Raw genomic sequence first — 24483 nt, 5'->3', positions numbered from 1 at the left:
TTGGGACTACCAAATGAATTTAAAAACCCTAGAATTATCATTATATATTATGCATCTGGAATAATAAGAAATGAAGACCATTTGATTTATAGTTTCACTGTTTGGAATTATAGGTGATTCACTTTTACAAAGAGTGAATTTTTGGCTGAATACTGCGAAGATATATACTGTCTGATAAGTCAGACTTCCAGGGAAAGGTTAAAGATAATTTTGTTCCATGAAAATAATTCCTGATAGGTATCTGTGAATTCTACTTGATTTAAAATTAATAACAATCATTTCTGCTATGTTAATATTCATTGATTCCCCCCCCATGGTAATAGAAACATAGTTTGAACAAGAATTTTTATTCTATGAGTTAAATAATGGAAAAAGATGAGCTAGTAAATTAATTTTTGTTTGAAAAATAAACTAATCATTTTTAAAATTAGAAAGTGAAACATATTTAGAAAATCAAGCAACCTCATCTGAGAAAAGAAATTCTGCATTTTGATTTTTTTACATGTATTTCCTAAAGTAAAGTTTTAAACTATTTTGAGACTACTTAAACTAATTGATGCAAATACTTAACCAATATTTATTAAGTTGTTAAGTCTATAGTTCTTAACTCAAACTGCATGTTAAATCACTTGTGGGCCTTTAAATTTTACTTGTATCTAGATGCCACCCCCTTGGGGTAAGGCCTGGACTTCTTTTCCGATATGCCAGAGGGGATGCTAATGAAGCAAGGGCTAAGAATTACTGACCATCACAATAACACCTAAAAATAGGGAGATAAATTTAATCATCCTCTTTTCAAAACAAGTGAGTAAAATATAGCACCATATTATTGTGTTTTTCATAGGGTCAAGAATTAATCTTGATTCCTCATTCTTGAATATTATTCCAGTTTGAATTTTTAAAACCAAATAATGTTATTGGTTATTGTTGTTTATAATGATAAATATTATTATATATAGCTGTAAAATACTGTAAAGTTTATCAAAAGGAAAGAGAAACAGCATAATAAATTACTTTAAAATTTAAACAAAAACTAAGCTTAAAAACAGTTTGTATTTAAATCTTTAATTCTAGTCTGTTCCTTCTCATCTTTTCTGCATCAACAGAAATAAATGGAATCTGTTTTAATTAGTTACAATAGAATAATGGAAATTAACATGATGCTAAACACTCCCTGAGAATGTGAGTTGAGATGTTAAGTTTAAGAAATAAAAAGCAAAATCAAAGGGCATATACTTTAGTATATTGTATGTTTATGAACAATATATGTATTGTATGTATATATACAATATAGATCATATATACATATATATATATATATATATACATACATATATATATTCCTCATTTCCCATGTCATTTTTTTTACCTAAAATGAAGAGTAAAAGAGGGGCTGGGGTTGTAGCTCAGTGGTAGAATGCTTGCCTAACATGTGTGAGGCACTGGGTTTGATCCTCTGCACCACATAAAAAATAAAATAAAGGTATTGTTCCCATCTACAACTAAATAATATATTTAAAAAATGAACAGTAAAAGAGCAATGGTTTTAGCTCCCATACAATTGTGATCATTACCAACTTTGAGAATCCACTCTATTTATTTTCAAAAATAGTAATAGATCTGCCTTTTGATAAAATTGAACAGCATCTAGATATTCTGCTTCTCTTTCCTGTAACATATTGCCTGGTATCTAAAAGCAGGGGGAAAAAGCTGATTTAAGAGTAGCTAGAACAGACACGTTCATGTCATTTGATTGCAAAACAGAACCTCAAACCCACCCCAGAAGAACACACATCAAACTTTGCATTTTAATAAAATTCCCATGTAATTCCTATGCACTTTATACATGAGAACCAAAGGTGTTATGTAAAAGACCTGTGTTTATAAAAGTTGCTGCAAACAAATAGATATTTGATACTAGAAGACAGAAAGCTATATTAAAATAAAGAGGTTTTATGGTTAGGGCAGAATTCATCTAAATTATAGAAGCATTCATCTGAATTTTTCTTTCTTCACCTAAAGTTTGGAGCAGACATTTGACATTTAGTGGAAGTACTTTTATAACATTTTGTCATGCTTACAAAGACAATTAATATTGAAAGAATCACATGCCCAGCATTATACTTTAAAAAAAATAAAAAATAAAAAATCTCAGTGGTAGCAAAAATGTTTTGTGTAAGAATTCACCAACTGAGTTTCATGAATCATTAAATTTTCAATGTATTACTGTTCCGGTTCCTCGAGGATTTCAGGGACAAATAGTTTTAGGAGGCAGTACAATATATACTGCTCTTGAAGTTTTGTGATGCATTCTCTGAAATATTACAGTTAAAAAATGTGTTTGTCTTATACCTCCCAAATATATTTAAGCTTAGACCCATCTTTTACCATCAGATACTATCTGCTGAATAAAGATTATAGAATGTTGCATCAGAGCACTGGAAGTACAGTTTGTAAAACTATTGAATTGTGAAGAACTGGGTTCATAAAGGCTAAGAAACTGTATTACAATATTATACATATATATTACAGAAACAGTATTACAGTATTATAAGCACTCTGACAATAAAATGAGCTGGAGATATTCATATATATTTATGTATATGCATATAATATATATGTATATATATATACATATATATGAGTAGGACTTTTAAAATTTTAATTTAGAATAATATTACTATGATTTAACCATTATTGGGAGTGAGGAACTAACAGAATCAACAAGACACAAACAGAGACTATTTAGTGTAAACTCAGAATACAGATTCTAGAATTCTAGATTCTAAACTTCTAGAATTTTAGGTATAAAGATTTTATGTGTGCCTAATACATTATATATCACATTTAATAAACTGTATTTCAATATTTAGATATGTGGAACCCTATTCTTAGAAAACTTAAATAACTTTTTGGAAGATATATAACTGATGAAAGAAGCAGAATTCCAAAATCAGTTGTCTGAATTTTTTAATTGATAGATATAGACGATAGATAAATGATAGATGATAAATAACAGATTAAAAGATTTTTCTCTATGTCTATCCCCCTTTATCCTTTCATATCTGTGGGGATTTTTCCCAGGAACCCAGCTTTATGTTTACATCTTACTACCTAGTAAAATAGGTTTGCATAAACTTTTGAGATTCATGGTTTTCAGCATTGGCTTGAAATGTCTATTTTCAATCTCATACTTAAATGAAAAGCAATAGGTTAATTTCTTTTTAGCTAATCATTTTGTTGATGCAGTATGATTAATAATAAACAAAATGAACTTTAGACTGAGAGGTTTTTGTTTCAAAACTCACTAGCTCTGTGACTATGGGATCTGAGCGTTTTTTTTTCCTCCCAAACAGTATAATAAATCTATTTTTGCTATATTACTAAAGAATAAATGGGGCCATGTAAAATGCCAGACACATACTTGGCTCTCAGGAGTTGCTGATTCCCTCCCACTTCCTTTGTAGAAAGTGTATTTTCAATATGAAGGAAGTATCTGAGTTAAATTTATCCAGCTGATATTGTACTCATTGTGCCGATGTACAAAGTTAATAAATAAAATAATCAGAATCCCTAACACCACAGAGTGTTGCTTGTATGTAATATCTATCTTCTGATTAAAAATATTTTCTAGAATTTTTTGTAACCTTTATTCAAGAGAAAAATGTCAGCACAGAGCTCCAAATTCTCTTTTGGACCAGAGGATGTCTGCACTACTCCCCAATATGAGATAAGGATAATAAGATGAGTCAGGAGATTCAAGATTAAATTTGATTATGTCTTATTAATTGCAAACTTAAAGGTCAAACAGTAAATTCTTAATTTCATTTCCTATGTTCCCATAAAGGACAAATACCCTTATAAACTTTTCAGGTGGTAACAGAAAAGAAAAGGTTAAAAAAAAAGTCCTTACATTTTATTTTCAATATATGAAGGGGTAGGTGGCAGGGCATGAAGATCATGGGCACAGGAAAGATATTCAGAGTACATATTTCAGGTATTAATTATCCTGTTGTTTGAACATTATCCAAAAACCAAAGTTTTGGTGATTCCCATACAATAACAGTAACTACATCACTTATTGTTTACTGATTTTTTTTATTGAGGTTTGTAGCTCATGGTTTTACATGTGATTGTACAGAGCATTTTTTTTTTTAAGGATGAAAAGGTTGTACAAGAGAAAAAAAAATCCAGTAGCTTGAAATCTGGTAGGTGTATATGATAAGAATAATGCTGTGTGGAAATATATGAGAATCCTAAAAGACCAAAGCTGCATTAGCTAGATTTTTGTTTTGAAAAGTGATTTTTTTTCTTGTCAGTGAAGAATAGCTCAATTAGTTGTAGTTTTTTTTTAAGTATACTATTGTTTTTTAAAAGATATATCTTGAATTAGATTAAATGTTTGGTGAGAGGGAAAACAGTATGAAAAACCTTCCAAATTATCTGTCCACTTCCAATGCATTCACAGAAGCCAAATGAGGAAATCAACCTGACTCTACAGATCTTGATTTTGTAGTTCACAGGCAAAGGTCAGTGTTAGAATATACAAACAAATGAGATTTATTTATAAATGAACACATCTGATTATCTACAGCTGTTTCAAAACATACCACTTTTTATTACTAGAATGACAGAGGAAATTTTTATTATCAAATAACTTTTAAATGATTCAAAATGTCAAAGCTTAAGCCATTGGGACAACTTGAAATGCAAGGCATTAAATATACACTCTAGAGGATCAGGCAGTTGTTAGCACATGAGGACACCATCCTCCTCACTGCATACTGAGTTTCAATTCCAACAATCTCTACCTGATATTATAGTTGATACACTAATTTTGCCAAATACCTTTTGAGGTTAATCAATCAATGTATTTCGTTTTGGGGTCAGGATCATTTTCCTCTGTCAGAAGAATCGGAGGAATTTTTATATTTTAAAAAGTGATATTTAGGCTTAGATTTTAAAGATAGTTCCTTTCCAATGGAGTGTGAATTTTTGCAATCTTAGGCAATTGAGACCATCTGAATTCCTCTAAATGTAAAATCCTGATTTTTGCCTAAGTAAATTTTTTGTAACCTCTGCCTCAGATCAAATAGTGTAGCATTCTCATTTTAAAATTATTCAATCTGAATAACAATGTTTAAATTAGATCATTAGAAGTCAACTTTCCTCTTCTTTCAAGTTTTTCCTTTAGCATTTAGAATGAAAGGAACATTGAATACACTTAGATGCATTTGGATTATGTGGTATTTTAATAATCCACCATGTGCACAACTGCCTGCAGAATTGTGTCAATTGACTGTAGTAATTGAAGAGAGGATTTGAGAGTAAAATTTCCAGTAGTATATTTATTTTTTCAGCCTTAATGTAATATTCATATGTATAATGAATTATCCTTTAATATGAATATTGCTTGATTATGAGTTACTTTGTACAACATACATAATTTCAATATTAATTTAATGCTTATTAGATTCATAATAAAGCTCTAAAAGGTACAAACCTACTAGTAGCATCAACTGTGTTGCTGTACTATTGAGTCGGCAGATTAGAAAATGAAGGTGAATTGAGGCAAAATACTTATATTTTTTAAACATTTATATATTTTTTTTAGGTTTAGCTAGACACGAAATATCTAAATAGTGCTAGAAATATGTAGTGTTTTCTGTGGAATTAGCAGGATGAAATTATAATATGGTAAACTCCAATTTAATGTTTTCTGAACAAATCAGCATTTGGTATAGTATATAACATTTTTATCAAGATATATGATTTTGTTATTTTTTCTAAAGCCTTTTCTGTATAATTCTCATTTAGGTCTTATCACCTAAATTAGGTCTTGGCAACTTGGTTCTATTCATCTGTTCATATTGTAGTTGAAAAGTGTTGTTTATCACAACAGAAGTCATTTTTATATGCAGTCTCCTGCTTTTTCACATGAATAATGGTTTGCTGTTTACTTTTGACATACTCTAAAGAGGCACAAGTTATCAATGAAAAAATTGCAGATAACACTATTAAGAGAAAGAAATATCCAAATAGTTGATATCAAGACATTTAACTTAAAGGTGCTAGATGTTAAAGAAGTGCTGACTTTAAACAATTTTTTAAAAGAATAAAAATAAATATGTCAAATGAGAATATGTAAAACTATATTAACCACCTGTCTTATTATAAAAATCACAAAGTTTGCAATAATTGTGATTCATTTTCTCTGAAAGTTAAATAAAAGGAATTATGATTTGTAAGTATGTGTACAGGTGAACGTTAAAGACTGGTTTTCCTTTTAAAGCAAAGAGGATGTGATCACAGTAAAGTAGTAAATAGAATTTTGTCTTATGGCTGAACAAGAAAGAAACAATTATCAACATTTTCATTTCTAGGAGATATATATATATATATAATATAGTTAGATGTCTAATAATATTTTTCAGATGGTTTGATATAGACGTATCTTCTTATTACAAAATTGAACGTACTCTTGTATTCTCTTGAATCTATTTTATGAGCTCAAAGAAGAGCTCTTATGTAGAATTAATTTGCACAGAAACACTTCCATAAGCTATTCTTATGCTGCTTTGCATTTGGGCCTCCACCTTTCTAACATTTCAATGTGCAGAAATCTAATATGAGATGTAATGTATTATTTAGGAATGCATAACAATGACATGATGAGTTTTATGAATTGCTAAAAATAAACTAATTATATCTTAATACCTTGGGCTACGTAGTACACTGGAAAGTTCATACATATTGCTATTTTATCTCAGTATGTTTGTTAAAGGCCATTCATACCAGTATCCTCGTATTTGCTCAAAACCAGATTAAAATTTTGTTTTAGTTTTTCATTCGCTGAGGTTGAATTGACATGCATTTGTAGTTCAACAGTGTTTTATTTTGTTTTCAAAAACATTCTAAATAGTAGCACTTTGATACAGTACTAATGAACAATTTAACAAATATTCTTTCATTAATAGATGATGACAATAGTTTAGTTCAGAATTGATCTTTAGACAACTCAAGACATTGTTTTTCCTCTTTTCTTTTGGTCTATACAGTAATGCAGAAAGTCAGTCACAAAAGTTTTTGATATTGATCTTTAAACTAGTCAGTGAATTGAACACATATAGCTGAAGATATTGCCTAAAATTAATTATATGGATCTTTATAAATGTTACCAATTCCTTTATATGCTCCATTATTATGAAAAATTTTATCACATCAACTAAGCTAATATTAAAATTTAAATATCTAAATTTAAAGATCATTTCAATGTCAATATTTTCATATTGGGAATCTTAAAAATACAGATCATAAACTTTCAATTTAGAGTCATTGTGAATTTTTTACAGGAAGTTAAGGGGATTTCTATTATTTGCTTTTGGTTAATATAGTTTCCTTATTATTTTTCCTTTTATGAAAATTGTTCTCATGCCAGTTGTTTTGTCATTATGATAATTTTAGCATATTTTTTTATCATTCAACTCCAGTAGTTCAATTTTAATAGAATGGAAACAAGGAGGGATGCTCATAAAATTTAACTGAAATTTTAATCTATTTCTTCTTCCCCAAATTTGGGTTTCATCATAAATATTATCATTTAGGAATATGCTGTAGAACAGTCCATTAGTTTCAAAATCAATTAAACATGAGGACCATTAGCTAGTGTCCTGATAAAACCATCATATGAATTAGATTTCAAAGAAAAAATAAAATTCAAATAAAACATTACAAAATATTATTTTACTAGGAAGCAATACTTAGATTTAATTTCAGCTGGCTAAATAATGTGCTATGCACATACATTATGTATGTTGAATGGAAATTTACTTCTTAATGGAAAACCAACTACATTGAAAATATTCAGATAAGTAAATCATGAATTTCATAAAATATTGGGAAAACAGAGTCAATAAAGGTGATAGAAAAAAAGAAAAAAATTAAATTATTAGTTCATCAGTAGCTTTGCTTGAAAAAGGCATTTGAGGGGAAAATTGAAGTTCAGGAATTCAACCCTTGCTAGTGTACATAGGACTAAATGAATAACATTTTATGCAAATTTCTATTGAAATACATGTGCAATTAACTACTTTATCCACTGTTTTCATTAATAGTCACATCAAATTCGGAGGAACAATCTCTTCCTGTCAAAATCTTTGGGAACTTAATTCTCTCTGAAAGCACACCAATTTTGATGGAGGAGAGGTTAAAAAAAAAATCTCACACTTTCATCTTGATGCAAGAGCTTGGTATTAACCTATTATACTGCATAGACTTCTGTACCAGTTAAGGTGTTCCAAGTGATCTTTCTTCCACTTGGTCTATGCAGAGCTGGGCAGGTTTCCTGCTTCAAATTTCCATATAATAAAACACAAAAAGATCACAAGCAAGGAGGTAGCAATATCAGAAAATCAGCAAGCTGAATTGAGGTAGTCTCCCCATTGTTCTGTGAATCCAGCTTCTTACTTAGAAATGCTTCCATACAGATTACTGTTTGTCACAACAAGCTTAAGTGTTCACAATCCACAGTCAACATGTGTGTTTTTGGAGCTATGTTTTACATGTTAAAGAAGGGTTCTTTTCTGGCCACATATAATCTAGGCATCAAGTGAGTTAAACACCTTTCAGGTGCTAATATGGCCACTGTGTGGTGTTAGGGAAACCTCATTACTGCTGAAGCCTGTGGTACTCCTCCAATTTAAGGAAACATTTATATTAATTGACTAAAAAGAAATGAGACATAAGATATTTTATGGTGATAAAACAGTTAAGATGTACTCTGACCAGTACAACTTTTTTTTGTCATATATTTTATGACTATGTATGGATTACTGGCCATTCTCTACACTATTCTTTATCATTTTGATTTAAGACAATCATTTATAGGTGGATGGCATGTAGATTTTTGAAAAATAAAATCCCAAGGCATAGAACAAGAGAAATTATGAATTGGCAAGTTCATCGTAGTTTTGCTTAGAAAGAACTCCATGGTTGAATACTGCTGGAAAAGGATCTGGAGTAATCGAAGATCAAGAAAGTTTCTTTGAAAGGATTTATTTTCCCCTCCTCTCTCCTCCTTTATAACAAGAAAAAATGGCACAAAAAAATGGTTTATAGTGCCCTTTAAAAATGTTGTTTTCTTTGCCATGATTCTTGCAGCTTTTAGCCAATGGAATAAATTTAAATTTCTTTCTTTATCAAAATGGAGCTTATGAAAGAGGAATAATGATTCTGTTGTAATTTGATATTTGAATCTCTGATTGCATCTGTTTATTAAAATAAGCATAGTAACTACAGCGGGTTTATAAATAGGCATACAGTAACCTATATGTTAACCTGCTTGAGTGTAAGTAATGCATCTTGTTTTAGACAACATAAAGATGTCCATCCCATTTTCTGGTTGACTTTGTCTGCAAAACTGATTATCATTTTGTGCTTAGGTTATTTGTTGAGTCAGACTGATTTCTTTTTCATGGCTTATGTGGGTCACAGAGGGTTAGCAAAGTTTATATACTGAAAATAGAGGGAAAGAAAGGCGAGAAAAATAAAAAGGAAAATTAATAATATAGTACATACATCAATACAATATCTTCTAAATCTCAATCAGTTGTTTATTGGTTGGCAAACAAGTTTCACTTTTACAACAAATATTAGTAATGAGGTCATCCAACTTTGAGACCATACAAAATGGATCATAAATTTTAAAAAAAAATTATATGTGCTGCTAATTTACCTCTTGTATCCTACATTACTTAAAATCCTGTCAAATAAATAAATTTTCCTGTTAATAAACAGAAGACTTAAAAAAAATCACTTCAAAATTATTTGACCTTTCAATTCTTATTACCAGGGAATGAATTTCCTCTAAAACTTGGTAGTGCAGGTGCCCGCTTGGGGGCCAGACTGAGCATTCAGCACTTTATCGTCTATGAAATACCGTTTTTCACATGCAGAAGCCCCACTAGTCCTATAGACACCTCTTGACTTCTAGAATCATAGCTACTGTCTTGGTGATGAACTGCTTGCCAAATATGCTTTGCATTACAACAGATGTGCCCTGTAAACATGAAAGTTCATCCTGCTCTAATTTGCAAAAATGCTGTTGGAAATCTTCTGGCTGGATAAAGATATATAGTGAGGGAAGGAAATCTAATTTTATTTATTTTCTTTTCTTTTTTGTAAAAAATAATTTGTTTGCATTACTAGAAAATGATTCTTATAAAGTGATAGTTTTATTTATTTATTTATTTCCCAGGTGAAGTTTTAAAGAAAACAAGTGGGGGGGGGGAGGCAAAGAAAAAGAAAATGAAGAAAGGAAGGAAAAAAAAGGAGGAAACTTTGCTTTTTTTTTCTTTTTTTTTTTCATTTTTTTTACTGGTAGACAAACTTGCAAGACTAGCACAAAAGAAAAAGAAAATTTCTTTTTTTTTCCCACTACATTAACAGGACTCAAATTCTGGAGGAACAGAAAGCAGACTATATGTGCAATGCTAGTATCTGTACATTACATAGAAATTGTTCAATTTTTTCTGCCATTAGTTTTATCATCAGTTAATACAGCAAATCATAAAATATGCATTTAGCATATAATTCTAGAATTCCCCTCCATTTCATTATTAATTTTGTTGTTTTGTTTTCCACAGCTATTCCTGCTGTGGTGAACAGGTGGTGAGTGACCATAAACCACTATGTGATACAGTTTTGCTTCACTTTTATGTTTGTTTGTGCAGCACTCCAATCTAGATGCAGCATTGTTACTAATTTCAAACAATTGTTCTGGCCTTTCAAAAATAAGGTCCTTGTAATTATAGTAACAGAGCATCAGAGATGTTAAAACAAACACAACATAATTCAACAAGGCCACAATGAGCGCCATTTTCTTCATATCTCGTTCATTAACATAATGAAGTCTCCATCTGAGGGGGGGGGAAAGGACAAGAAAGGAAAGGGCACAGGGGGATTTCAGCAGTTATCCTTCTCCCCTGGGCTGACCTAAAAATCCCAGTTTAAAAAAAAAAAAGAAAAAGAAAAAGTCAAAGAGTTTTTGTTTGTCTTTTGAGAACAGCATAAAGATTTAGGAGTACACACATTATTACCACTGCTTATATCAACTCAGAACAGTCAACAAGGTGTTAGCAGTTTTGTTGTTTTAAATTTCTGTGTCATCTTCTATAGACTAGTGACCAAGTGAGCAGGTCCTTTTGAACTTCCCTCCGGAGAGGTCCCATCTTTGTTTGGAGGAACTATGAATCCATCACTGCTGCCGCGCCCTAGCTGGTAGTAAGTGTGCAGCTGATGGACGTGGTTTCTGGAGCCTAGGTTTGGCATGCTTTTGTAGTAAACATCTTCGGCATCACCACATTTGGCCGCTGGGGGTTCGGTCTGGGTGCTGGTGGTAACGCTCTCTGCGGCGGGCACACCAGCCAGTGCTGGCATACTGGTATAGAGGGAGTCCCTGTGGGGTGACTGGAGATCTTCTGTGTGCTCGTTGGTTAGCAAAGGGAAAAAGCTCTCACTGTGGTCTTGGGGGATCCGCCTTCTGCTGTAGTGGTGTGGCTGGTGGTTCTCCGTGGAGTAAACCCTTGGGGGCAGCAAAGGAGCATCAGATTCTTCATGAATGAGTTCCAGGCCCAGACTCTCCTCATGATTGAAGGATGTGGCATCATTGAGGACAATGGCATCATCTTCACTTGCACTGCCGAGGTTATTCACCAGCTTGTTCATCAGATTCCTGTTCTGTTCGCTGGAACGCTCGTGGTTGTTCAGGTAAGAAGGGATGTAATTGGAAGTGAGTTCCTTCAGAATCTTTTTCTCTAGGGCGGTCTCATTATGGTTATAGCCGCGGTCTATAATTTGCACACAGTTGCTCAGGTACTCGCCGCTGGCAATGCTGTAACTATTGCCATGGTTACCATTCAGTGGTAGAGTATCCATGACACTTGTATCCCTGGCATTGTTCAGAAGCCCCTCTGAAAAAGATTACAAGACACTATGACATTCATATCCAATAGGCCATAGAACACACACACAAACACAAAAGCAAAACATTTATCGACTATGAAATAAAAAGCGCTAGCATTTAACTTAATCTAAAATGTCCAGGAAAAAAACATTAAATTTAACTGTATATAACCAAATATAAGTGTATAATTGGACAATTGATCAAAATCTTGGAAAAGAAGTATTTAAAATAAATCTCAAAAGAATTTTTTTTTAAAACCTATGAATTATAAATTGGCAATTTTCACACACTGTCTGACATTATTTGAAGCATGTTTGGTTATAACATGGGCAAAATAACACAAAATTTTGGTGTAGTCATTCATAGCTTTCAATTTATAGCCATCAAGGTCAATTAAATAATTTGTTACCTTTCATTTTACATGCTCTCTTATTATTGAAGTAGCTACAATATTAACATAATTCATGTGTGGTCCATTCAATATGCTAGTAAAAAGTAAAAGAAATAGTTTTTCATAATTTAATATATAATTTTGTGAAATTAAAAATAATCCCAAACCAGGTGTGGTGGCGCATGCCTATAATTCCAGTAACTCCAGAGTATCGCAAGAGAAGCTAGCCTCAGCAATTCAGCGAAACCCTGTCTCAAAAAAAAAAAAAAAAAAACAAAACTTTAAAAAAGGCTGGGAATTTTGCTCTCTGATAAAGCGCCCCTGGGTTCAGTCCTTACTACCAAATAAGTAAATGAATGTGATAAATAAATAGATTAGTTAAATAATCCCTATACATAAAACCACAAAAGGATTATGTTAAATTTGTCAGAATGATATAGTCATTAAATAATGCTAGTCAAATAAATGGCACACCAAAATAATTTACACACTAGGAACTTTCAAAAGTATTTGGATTTACTTTCTATTTTTTTCTGCTCTAAGCACTTTGGTTATTATTTCATATTAGGCCCTTAGTGATTATTCAGGGTCATTACTTAATACTGTATGAGAAAGTGTAAAAATAGGGATTTGATTCCCAAAATTATGTCGTCAATACTACTGTTACCATTTTATAATGAGTGAAGACTTTGGGGCATATTAAATTTTGGATTTGAAAGAGGATAAACATTTTATTCTGGTAGAAACAGCTGCAGTGAATTAAATTTGACCACATATTTCTTCAAGGTTTTAGCATTCCCTTGAATGAACACAAATTCAATAATCTATAATAGTTTCTTAAATCAATTCAAATGCAACCACAAAAGAAAAAACACACACAAACACTTAACCAATTCTGGTAAATAAGGAAGGGTATTTCCTTTTATAAAAAATTAGTCAAAGAATTCTATTAAACTTCTCAATATGCTGCTAACTTGTGAAAATATAGCAGTCATTCTATATCTGTGATGCAGTTACATTTATCAAAACTTGACTAGTTCAATACTACTTTAAATGAACAGTCACATATGTCAATTTTTATATGAACTTCTGATGCACGCTCTGTATTCAAGAAACACTGTTTTTAAAAAATAGCAATGCATAAAATGCATTAAAAAGCAGCTATCACAGACATAGGTTGAAGCGATTTATTTTCATGTTATATCTTGTACACAAATCCACAATGTTAAGAAAAAAAAGTAAATGCCTTTTAAAGGGCTGTATGTGATGGGTGACTGTGGCTGCAGAGGCTGCGATGGGATGCTTGATGGTTAGGGTTGCATGGCTGATGCATTGAAACATGTGCTTTTGTATTTCTGTTGTCAATGCATTAGGCAGAGACTAAAAACAGCCATTGTAAAATAAAGTGAGGATGCTGCATATGACACACTTTTATGATGGAATGTACTAATAAAAATTAAAAGTTTATGGATTACTTAGCAAAAATAAATGCTTAATTTAAAAACAATTTAACTCACACCAACATTACATGAGACTTAACAACCATGTTGATTATGTGACAGAATAAAAGAATCAGACAACAAAAGCGTCTAATCTCTATTAGCATATATTTATATAAGTTGATTTATAGGCTCTTTAGTTTTTAAATTGTGAGATGAACTGTTTTTAATAACTACATCATCTATATGTGATGCAATAAAAGTGAACTAAAAAAAATTACATTTGATATGCAATGTTTAGCTTTACTCCCATACTTGTCTCTCTGTAGGGCTCTAAACGACAGCATGAAGAAAAGGAAAGAAAAAACAACAAGTAAGCTTACAGCGACAGTAGAGGAAACATGAGTAAAAAGCAAATTGATGATATGCAGAAAAAAGAGTCAAAGGAAATAATTTCCACTGCCCCAAAATTCATGAGTCTGTGTTACATGGTTTATCATAATAAAAAATACTGATATGTTAGTCAGAAAATAAGCAGTCCCCCTTAACATATTCCAATATAATGAGTCTTTAATAAGCATTATACAGTTTGTAAATTTCCAACAAAATACACACTTATATTACAATTAAGATTATCACACAAACCAGAGAATAAAAAGAAGGTGAGCCAGGGACTATTTCCACCTCTAGATTTCAATACTGTCACATGTATGATGTTAGAATGCACCTGCTCATAAGGAATGCCATATAATTTTAGAATTTATTAAATGAAATTATCAAGGAAATTTTGGATACAGAAAAATACTAGTTGAAGATTTTCATAATCTTGTTCTTTTTTCCCCCTATATATCTCCTCTCTCTCTGCACAAACATTATTTTTCCTCATTGTACCTACAAAAATGTTGCTTATCATTTGTAATCGAAAACTGATCAGTACTGTCATTGCTGGAGCCCCTATCCAGAAGTGGAGTAACTACAGAAAAAAAAAAGGCTAAATCCATTTATTCTGTATCAAGAAAATGTGTGGGGAATAAATCACCACTTATATCAGGTTTTCTTCTGGATTGCTGCACAATCATATGCAATCAAATATTTTGGGAGTGGATCCTTTGAAAACAATCCTGGTGAAATTACTTTTTAGAAAAAAACTCACATTTTAAGCAGGTCAGAAGAATTACTCTTACTGATTTTGTTTACAGGATGGTTAAAATATCACAAAACAAAGACCAGTGAATTCTCTGGGCTAGATCATTTCGAGGGATTCTAACTTGTTATAATTTAACCATTGGTTAAAGGAGACAGTTTTTTTTTTCCTTAGCAAAACAAGACCTACAGCATTTTAAAAAGCAGAGGAAATTTTTTTTTCAAATTTCAAAACAGCTTTAGAAAAACAATTTGAAAGACAAGCTATTTATCAACAGAGGTAAATACCTGTAGGCTCATTATGGTTCACTCCTTAAATACAGGGATACTAGAACTAGAACCACATAAAAGAGATCGCTGAGGTTCAATTCCCATTTTTCAGAGATGAAGAAACCACAGTGCACAGAGGCTGGGCTTTATCTAATGCTTCCCTGCTAATAGGGCAGAGCTGGGATCAGAAAGGGGTCTCTAGACTTCTTTCAACTCTGCTGCAATTTTCTCTATAAATCTGCTGTAGGCTTTGAAAACCATGAAGGAATACCTTGCATTCTTACTTTTATTCTTCACTATATCCCATTCTAGAGATATGTCTTTCTTTAAAGTTTTAGAACTGAATTAAATTACCTTAAGATGTAAATTTATTTTAGCAAAAATCACGACTTCCTCTCTTACATTGTGTTGACAGGTTTTTCTATAATGAGGTTTATCTCTACAAAAATTGAATTTCTAATATTGACAAATACATAATGGTCCAGAAATTCTATGCAAAAAGTTTTAAACATTTCCACAGTTGGAAGCTGAATTCAACATAATAAAAGTATATTATTCACTTTTATTTTTATATGTTTCAGTAGTAACACTATATACACATCTTTACATAAATAAAGGCATTACAAACAAGATTGGATGCTTTAAATCTGAACATTTCTATGCCTGGATAGCACTGGTACAACTGAAGTAGAGAACCCATAGAACAGAACCAAGTGGTAATTTAACATAAACCAGTCCAGAAACCACTCCAGTACATACCAGGTCAACTATATTTCATGTAAGATTTCACCTTGCCAGTAAGAATATAAGTGCACTCATCTGAAAGCATAAGATTAGCAGCAATATGACAATCATCAAGATTTATTTTTGGTCAGTGGTAATAGAATTATTTTAAGCACTATCATGGTTTCTTAACATTTTGATAATTATTAAAACATAATAGTTGAACAGTTCCACTTCTGGCTCTGAAAAACATTAATAAAATTATTTACTTTTTATTTTTAAGGAGTCAATAGAATTTTTTAAACTGGAATTTAGGAAAAATCCATTCAGACAAAATCGTAGTGAGTAATAACCAATAAAGGATTCCATAGGAATAAAACTTTGTATTTATATGGTATTTTAATTTTTTGTCTGTGAAAATTTTGATTTAATAATTTAGATAGGTATGTGTTCAACCTTAAAAATATCCTCCCTTTGTTTTGGTTATACCAGTAAAAATAAAGATGTGAAGGCAGATAGTGAAATAAGGAAAACAGAAAAATTAATAATCGTTACTTTTTCATTATATAAGAAATGACACATTATCTCTGAAAACCAAAAAAAGAAAAATAAAATGCAATCCACATTTGTTAATTATTTTAAAGTAATTACCAACAACTTTTCTGTGTAAGGCGAATAATGTAGAGTACATTTAACTTGCAAATATTTTAAATCTTCATTTAACATCATTCAAAATTACTAATTTATCAGGATACTTCAAAATATTTATAGTGACCCATTTACCTCTCACTTAACCTAAGGATAATAAAGACAAGATAAACCCTTAGAAGGTCTACTAAATTGTTCTGCCTAACCACATCTGGTGCACTGTGTATTGTACCATTCGTAGAGTACTACAGTGGAATACGGACACTGATAAATGAGAGAATATATAGAGAGTAACCATGAAGAAGGACCCAGAAACTCTCATATTGATGATTCAGTTTTAGTAGGGATATGGAAAACCAAAGGAAAATAGGTTTGCTGCTTTCAAGTATTTCAAGGATTTCCAAGAAGCAATAGAAGAAGGCATTATAGTAAGAGGAATATATCTAGATATCTCTATATACGTAAATGGGTAAAAAACGAGCAGAGCATTTCAACAATAGAATATATGAGATCTGGAGGTGGTAAGAGCCCTGTTAGAATAGATACTTCAAGCTCGGTCTTACAGGGTGTCAGCAATCATATAAACAGCATTTCATGAACTCTATCCTTCCTCTGATTCTCAAAGTCTATGCTTCTTAAACATGGAGTCTTTAAGAAACGATGAAATTGAAAGTTTACTGAATTATTTCATCATATAAACAAATATCTTGAACATACTCCTGAAGTCATTTGTTAATAAATGACTTTGGTATTTTTGAAATACTTTAAAATCATCCTTTGTATCTGACAAGGAACCCTGTGGGACAGCTCAGGTGATTCGAGACGCCCAGTGGCCAGGCTGCAACAAACATGTTTTTCTGAAATGGCCCATTCACACCAAGTTTTACAGTCACACCACTAATCTTTTACCTCTGACCAAGAAAGAAAGAGGAGAAAAAAAGAAAAATGAAGAAAAAAAAAAAAAACCCACCAGAGATGCTCATAAAGGATAATAGAAATTTTATTCCAAATTTCCTGGGTAATTTAAATATTGCTCAATTACTGTCTTCAACTGGAAGAATCATGGACATACCTATTACAGTGAATTTTCTTTCAAATATAATTTTAAGTAAGATGTTTCTTTAATGAAACTTCTATTTCAATGATTTATGGTCTATTTACATATATACATAAACACATATATAATATATATGATAATTTATATATAGACAATATATCTTGATAATCTTGATAATCTTAATATAACAAATTAATAATCTTAATAGCAATAATCAACAAGGAGTTCATAAGAGTTTACATATGTATGTTTGCGTGTGTGTGTGTGTGTGTGTATACTTAGAAAAAGTAAAACCATGTCCACATAATTATAGTGTAAGCTGTTTTTTAAAAGACCTATGCTTATTTGTTTGAAACACAGTGAAGTTTCTGTATTGTTTTCAAGATGGGGCATACAGAGGAGCCATCTTCAAAATCCTTGTTTCAAGTGAGTTGTAGCCTACAGTAGAAATAATTTTGTGACTTGCTTGCTCCAGCTCGTGTAGGCGATGACAAAGCTAAGACAGAACCTGAGCTGCTACTGTCCAGTTCACTGCTCTTTCCTCCACTGCTTAGTTCAATGTAATTTTCCCTGGAGTTAATCTAATGCTTTCATCAATACTAATGCTTTGTGCCCAGAGTGTACTTCATGATTTAACAAAGTAAGATTTATTTTCTCCATCTTATAACAGTAAGACTACTGAATCAAGTCTTCTTTTATCTTACTTACCTTAGACACGTATCTCATTTCTCAAAATAAATACACAGGTATTTAATTTAGAAATAAATGAACAACAAGAAAAGTACTGACAAACCACAATACATTTTGTAACAGTACAGAGAAACAAACACATATGAATGAATAAGGCATTTGTTTATCAGAAGGCATCCATTTCTTACTAAGGAAAGCCTAAGGAAAATGGAAAATAAAAGCACCAAGAGGGGTGGAATGTAAAGGAGTCTGTGTGTCAGCTTCCAAAACAAAGAAAAGGCAGGAGAAAGGAAACTAGAAAGTGCTCATAAAAGCTACATAAAATGGGACTCTCACTTGAAAAAATTAAGATAAACTCCAGCACACCTTGTGCGTTGTACATGCTGACAGAAGGGTTGTTACAGACCGCCGGTTCCCCAAGCAATGTATTATAGGGATTGTTAGTACCATGCGGACGAAGCAGAGCATTGCTTATAAGATGATTAGCCATGGCTCCTGGAGCAGCCCCATAGAAAGACAGAGAAAAAAAAAAAGGTCAATCAGGCAAATGTGTTTGAAAAAAAGAAAGGAAACATTTAGAATGACAACAGTTGATATAGCCCTGATTACAGGCAGGCAGCTAATTAAACTGAAAAAATATGTCACTAGAGCAGCACACATTTCCAACAATGTACACGTATTTGAGTCAATGGGAAAGAAAAAAAATGATTTACAGTGTTGCTTAGGCCACATTTATGGTACTCTCTTTCCCCAGGTGTATGCAAGAATATATTCCCATGCTTGCTATAAATAAATAAAAATAAAAAAGCAAAATCCAGTCATTCATACGAACAAAACACAAAGCAAAAAAAAAAGTATAAAAGCTAAAATGCAAAAAGAAACAACACATTTCCTTATTCTCAGCAACCACTGAGTTGTTTTCAATGAAAGTAAAAAACAATAAAAGGAAACATTTAAGATCAAACACTCATTTGGAGAGCAGTTGTTGACACAACAGAAAAATTTTACATTTCTTAGAAATTCTATACAGAATAACTGAAATGGAAATACAATATAATCACTCTTATTAGTACACCACAATAAACATACTAATTGAGTGATATAATTAGCCTGGTAAAAAGTCATATAGACTTTATTTTAAACTATTTCAGATAAAAGATTATGCTATCAAGCAATATATATACACACACATATATAATTACATTTTCCATTTTCCAACTGTTGTTCTAACTTTGGCATAGGAAAGTAACAAAATTAAAGTCTTTAATCCTTTTGTGGACAGATATTCTTAGTTTCCAGTACACCATCAGTATGAGTTGCAACCCTCCATCCTTCAAAGTCATTTAATCAAGAGACAAAAGATCAAAAGATCGGAGGAAGAGTTTTATTACATATAATCATGCATTTATAAACACGATAGGTAGAACTACATATTTATGTTAGGTGATGAATAAATAAAATGTGACTGAAGAAAAGAAAAGAAAATTCTGTGGGGATAACCAGATAACATAAGCAGGTACAAAAATTTTGATCTTTGTTATACATATGTGAGAGAATGAAAATATAAGCTATCTTGACAACAAATTTACAAATATTTGTGATCCAACAAAGAACTATTATTTGGACTATAGAAAGAACTCTCAAAAGTCACCACTAAGAACTAATAAAATTCAATTCAAAACTGGTCCAAAGGTATAAAGAGACACTTCAAGTAAAAGGATATATGGACGGCAAGTAAGCTCATGAAAAAAACTGCTATTAGCCATGAGGGAAATGAAGATGAAGTCACAATAACCAACAACACATCTAAGATAAAAATAGTGACAATATTAAATGTTGACAAGGATGCAGAGAAACTGGATCACTCCTACTTTGCTGATGGTAATATAACAATATAGCATTTAGGAAAACAGTTTGGGGAGTTGCTCATAAAACTAAACATGTAATTATCATATTACCCTATAACTGTACTCTTGGACATTTATCCCAGGGAAATAGAAATTTATCTTTATAGAAAACCTTGCACATGAATGTTCATGGCAGCTCTACTTGAAATAGCCCCCAAATGGAAGGAGCCAAAATTTCTTTCCACTGATGAATGGCTGAACAATATGTAGCAGGTGCATATAATGAAAAACTACTTAGCAATCAAAAGGTATACATTACTATATACTTAAAAAGCTAGATTAATCTCCAAAGATTTATACTAAGAAGAAAGAACTAATCCCAAGTGATAACATACTATATAATTCCTTTTATAGATATATATTCTTGAAATGACAGAGTTACAGAAACAAGAGAGATTAGTGGTTCACAAAGGTTAAAGATGGAGAAGGGAAGTAAGTCTTCATAAAATGGTAATGTGTGACATCCTTGTAGTGACAGAAATATGAAATTATTCTGTATCTGATGATGGCGCCCATGGCAACCTATTTCATGAATAAAATTCCATAAGACTCAATACTATCACAACTAACTACAAATAAAGCTGAATAAAACTGGATGAGATTGGTGGATTATATCAAGATCAGCATCTTGGTTGTGATATTATAGTAGAGTTTCATAAGATATTGAGGGAACAAAGTAAAGGGCAAATAATCTCTCAATATTATTCTGTACAGCTGCATCTAAATACAAATATCTCAAAATAAAAAATGGCCGGTATTGTGTTAGTAAAATACAAAATTTATTCATTCATAGAAAATGTCTAAAAATGAGAAGGGACTATTTGGCAACAGCAATGTTTATCATTCCTAAATTGTAATTCTTTGTCATGGAACATTACTGGCCAACTAAAAATTATTTTAATCTCAAAAACTGGGAAAGTGAATACCTCCTGATTAAAAGGACAATACATCTTGTCAAATTGTTAGTCGTAAAATATCATTTTTTTTCAAGAAATAAGCCATGCATGTGTTCATATCCTGTATATCCTGCAAAGAGTTAGCATGGAAGTAGTACAAAATATTTCACTTACTAAATGTTTAATAGTTGTTTGCTGAAGTTGTAAAATACACTTAGTTAAGTGTTCTTATGTAGTGCAATGGCAGATCTTCTATCTGTCATGTAATAGGTCTTTCAGGGTATTACTTTCCCTTGATAAATGACAAATATGGGATATTAATAAGAAAAAAAAATTAAAGTTTATTCCAATGCCTTTCAGATAAAAAAAATGGAAAATTGTAGATCTTCAAGATTTATATTGTGATTGTTATGCAAATTTAATTGTTTGAGGCAGCATTTGGTTTACACAAAATAAATTGTATTTGCTACCTAATATTTACATTTCTAGTTCTTTTCAAGCACAAGAAAAGTTAGTTTTCTAATACAAATAATTCCTTTCTGAAATTATTTTAAATAAGTATTTAAGCAAAAAGTATAATTCAAAATAAACACATGAAAACTTGAAAATAGAAAATCAGTCAAATATACACCCTCAAAGATCAAAAATGGAAGAAGATTTTCATGGCTAGAGCTTGTGTCTGCATTTCTCTATATTTATACATTATTTAATTTGAAATAATTAGAAATTGAACAATGCAATAAAAAGATCTCATACCATTTTTTTTGCTTTGCTACATACAGCTTAAAATTCAACATATTTCTTTTTCTTATTTATGTAGAAAAATGAATAGCGTTTCTGTACTGATGTAAAAGAAACTATTTGTGCTTACTAATAAACACTTCTAGGTGTAAAGAAGTATAAGCAAGAAGCAGATAACTTGATATCTTTATCATTCAGTTTATAAAAAGCCAAGTATATAAGGAAAAAAGTGTTAATAACAAAAAGCGATTGTTTCATAACGGAATTCTTTTTTTTAAAATGCCTTATTTATTTATTTATTAATTTATTTTTATGTGGTTCTGAGGATCGAACCCAGAACCTCTCGTGTGCTAGGTGAGCACTCTACCATTGAGCCACAACCGCAGCCCTCATAGCCGAATTCTAATGAAGGTATTTAAGTTTTTATAGATAATCCATTTGATTATATCTTTCCCAGTATAAAGTTCTTTTCAGTCCTAAGCATTTTTCTAATTTTTGAATGTAGTTTAAAGTGCTTCGATTACTGAAACTAATAATTTAAGATGAAAGGATTTCATTTTATTTGAAAGAAATTGGGTGAAAACTGATTTTATTTTTGTTCAATGCTTGCTAAGCTTTAAAGGCTGGCCACACATCAGAAGTGCTACTGGTTTGCAGGTAGGCGTTACCATACAAGATAGACAATACAGGCCAATCTTCAGTCTCTGACACTTGGGTTCTAGGCTTGGTCTCTTCCTCAAATCTCAGTGAAATTCAGAATCAGTTATGGATCTGAAGCCTTAATGAAAGACATGTAGCCTTCATCAGCTATCCACCTACTGTTCTTTCTAAAGCCATACAGACATAGAAATAATTCAAAACTTTTAAACAACATGCACATTCCTCTTCATCTCCGATATTACGAACTTTTCTTCTGAAAAAACAAATGAAGAATCACTAGTTAAAAATCAGTGGCTGTTTTTATTGTCTGTCCCTCATTTTTATACCTCCTGTAACATTTGAAACCAGCTTTAATTTTACAGAGTTTATAATTAAAGGAAAGGCTTCATCAATAAGGATGGAAGTAGGAAGTTCAATGTGATGATAATGTGTTACAAAAAGTATAAAGATACAGATAAACTCTAGAGATTTGCTAGTACAAAAGAATAAGAAATATATTTTGAGAATCAAATTATTATCCCTCATTTGATTCACCTAAAATAAGGTGAAGTTTTCCAAAGACATTGACCTCAAGAGGTCCTTCTTCCTATCATGGCAAATAAGTTTGATTTTTCGAGGAGTTATTTTCATATGGCTCCTACAGTCAACACTCACTAAGCAATTCTATAATACATCTGAATGGTGGCACTCACTGTGCAGAAAAAAAACAAACATAAACAACAGCTTGCTGCCAGTGCTTGGATCCTTTAACTAAAAACTTGGACAGAAGCTGTCTTCCTCCATCTTCCACATGTGAAGGTACTTTTGTCTTTTTGCTGTTGCTGCACTGCATTTCACTCATCTTTGCAGAAGTCTATTCTGTTTGCTTCTGGCTGTTTCCTCAATTGACTTAGGTCATTTTGAATTCCGATACTAGCTTCCAGGATTCTGTCTATCCTGTCTCTTCCTCTTCCTACAACTAACTTCTGACTTGTAAACTTCCCTTCTAACAGCTGTGAAATTGCTCAAGACTTCCAAGAAGTTCAGTGTTTATAGACCATCTGTCACTGTTTTTTAGCTGGAAAGTTAAGTGTACTGGTTAGTCAATTGCAAGACACAAATAGGTTGGTGTTTGGTGAGGGAGGGAGACAATTCAGCAACACACACACACACACACAAATGTTTACATGCTGGGATGTAAGCTCTAGAAAGACTAAATACATAGGAGTTTTTTTTTTTTTTTTTTTTTTTTTTTTTTTTTTTACTGCTCTACAAAGTGTCTAGAACAGTTTCTAGAGCTTAATAAAAAAAAAAAAAACTGCTTACTTAATGAAAAATTTATGTGAACTTGACACCATCTTGAAAATGTAAAACCAAGTCATTTTTATCATTTCTGAGTAGTAATAATAATCTTGAGGAAAAACTTTTAATAGTGCCAGTTGTCTAATTCCTGATGAGATTTCCTTATTTGCTTCTAACACAATACCAGGTACTATACTAATTGAAACTTTTAAAGCAGAAATAAGCAATTATATAATGACTTGGAATTACATAATATTACCTAAATACTAACTGCAGATAGTAACAATAATGACTAAAACAAAACAAAACTAAAAACTAACCAAATAAACAAAAAGTAAAGTATCTATGTAAAAGTAGCTGTCTCATCCAATCATCAAACAAGCTGAATCCTAGCTATAGTGTAGTCATCCCTGCTTATTTACTATCAGAAACAAAGGAGCGCTCTCTAATACAGAAAGGGAATTAAGACTGAATTTCAAAATATATGAATCATCAACATAGCTCTCAACAGAGGGTCAGGCACAAAATCTTTTTTTATTTCTGGTGAAAGAGTGATACAAAGCAAATAGGATGGTTATATTCCATATTGAAAAACTCAGAGAAGCTTTTCTGACAAATTATTCATAAAGTCAGAGCCTAAAGCCCCTGAAAAAGACTAGTCATTTTAAGAAGGGT

The 24483-nt window shown here is 31.5% G+C and overlaps 1 protein-coding gene across 22 annotated transcripts in view; it reads right to left on the bottom strand.

Moving 5' to 3' along the window:
• The window catches only part of Adgrl3 (adhesion G protein-coupled receptor L3), a 785567-nt gene that overhangs the window by 14469 nt on the left and 746615 nt on the right, over positions 1–24483 (bottom strand). For 8 of the 22 annotated variants that reach the window (XM_058571156.1, XM_046468324.2, XM_058571181.1 and 5 more), the window contains one exon: positions 4596–11969. The exons of 1 other annotated variant lie outside the window; for it this stretch is intronic. In XM_058571156.1, the coding sequence (XP_058427139.1) occupies positions 11170–11969 (800 nt within the window). In that variant the 3' untranslated portion in view covers positions 4596–11169. Of the gene's footprint in view, positions 1–4595; positions 11970–14073; positions 14126–18555; positions 18819–24483 lie in introns of those variants that run through there. 13 more of the 22 variants (XM_058571073.1, XM_058571212.1, XM_058571130.1 and 10 more) reach the window with 4 other exon arrangements.

This window comes from Marmota monax, unplaced genomic scaffold (genome assembly GCF_021218885.2).
Source record: "Marmota monax isolate L192 unplaced genomic scaffold, Marmota_monax_Labrador192_F-V1.1 WCK01_AAM20220418_F8-fsc00025, whole genome shotgun sequence".
Lineage (NCBI taxonomy): Eukaryota > Metazoa > Chordata > Mammalia > Rodentia > Sciuridae > Marmota > Marmota monax.
Note: the sequence above shows the minus strand (reverse complement) of the source record. Positions and strands in the feature narration are given on the sequence as shown.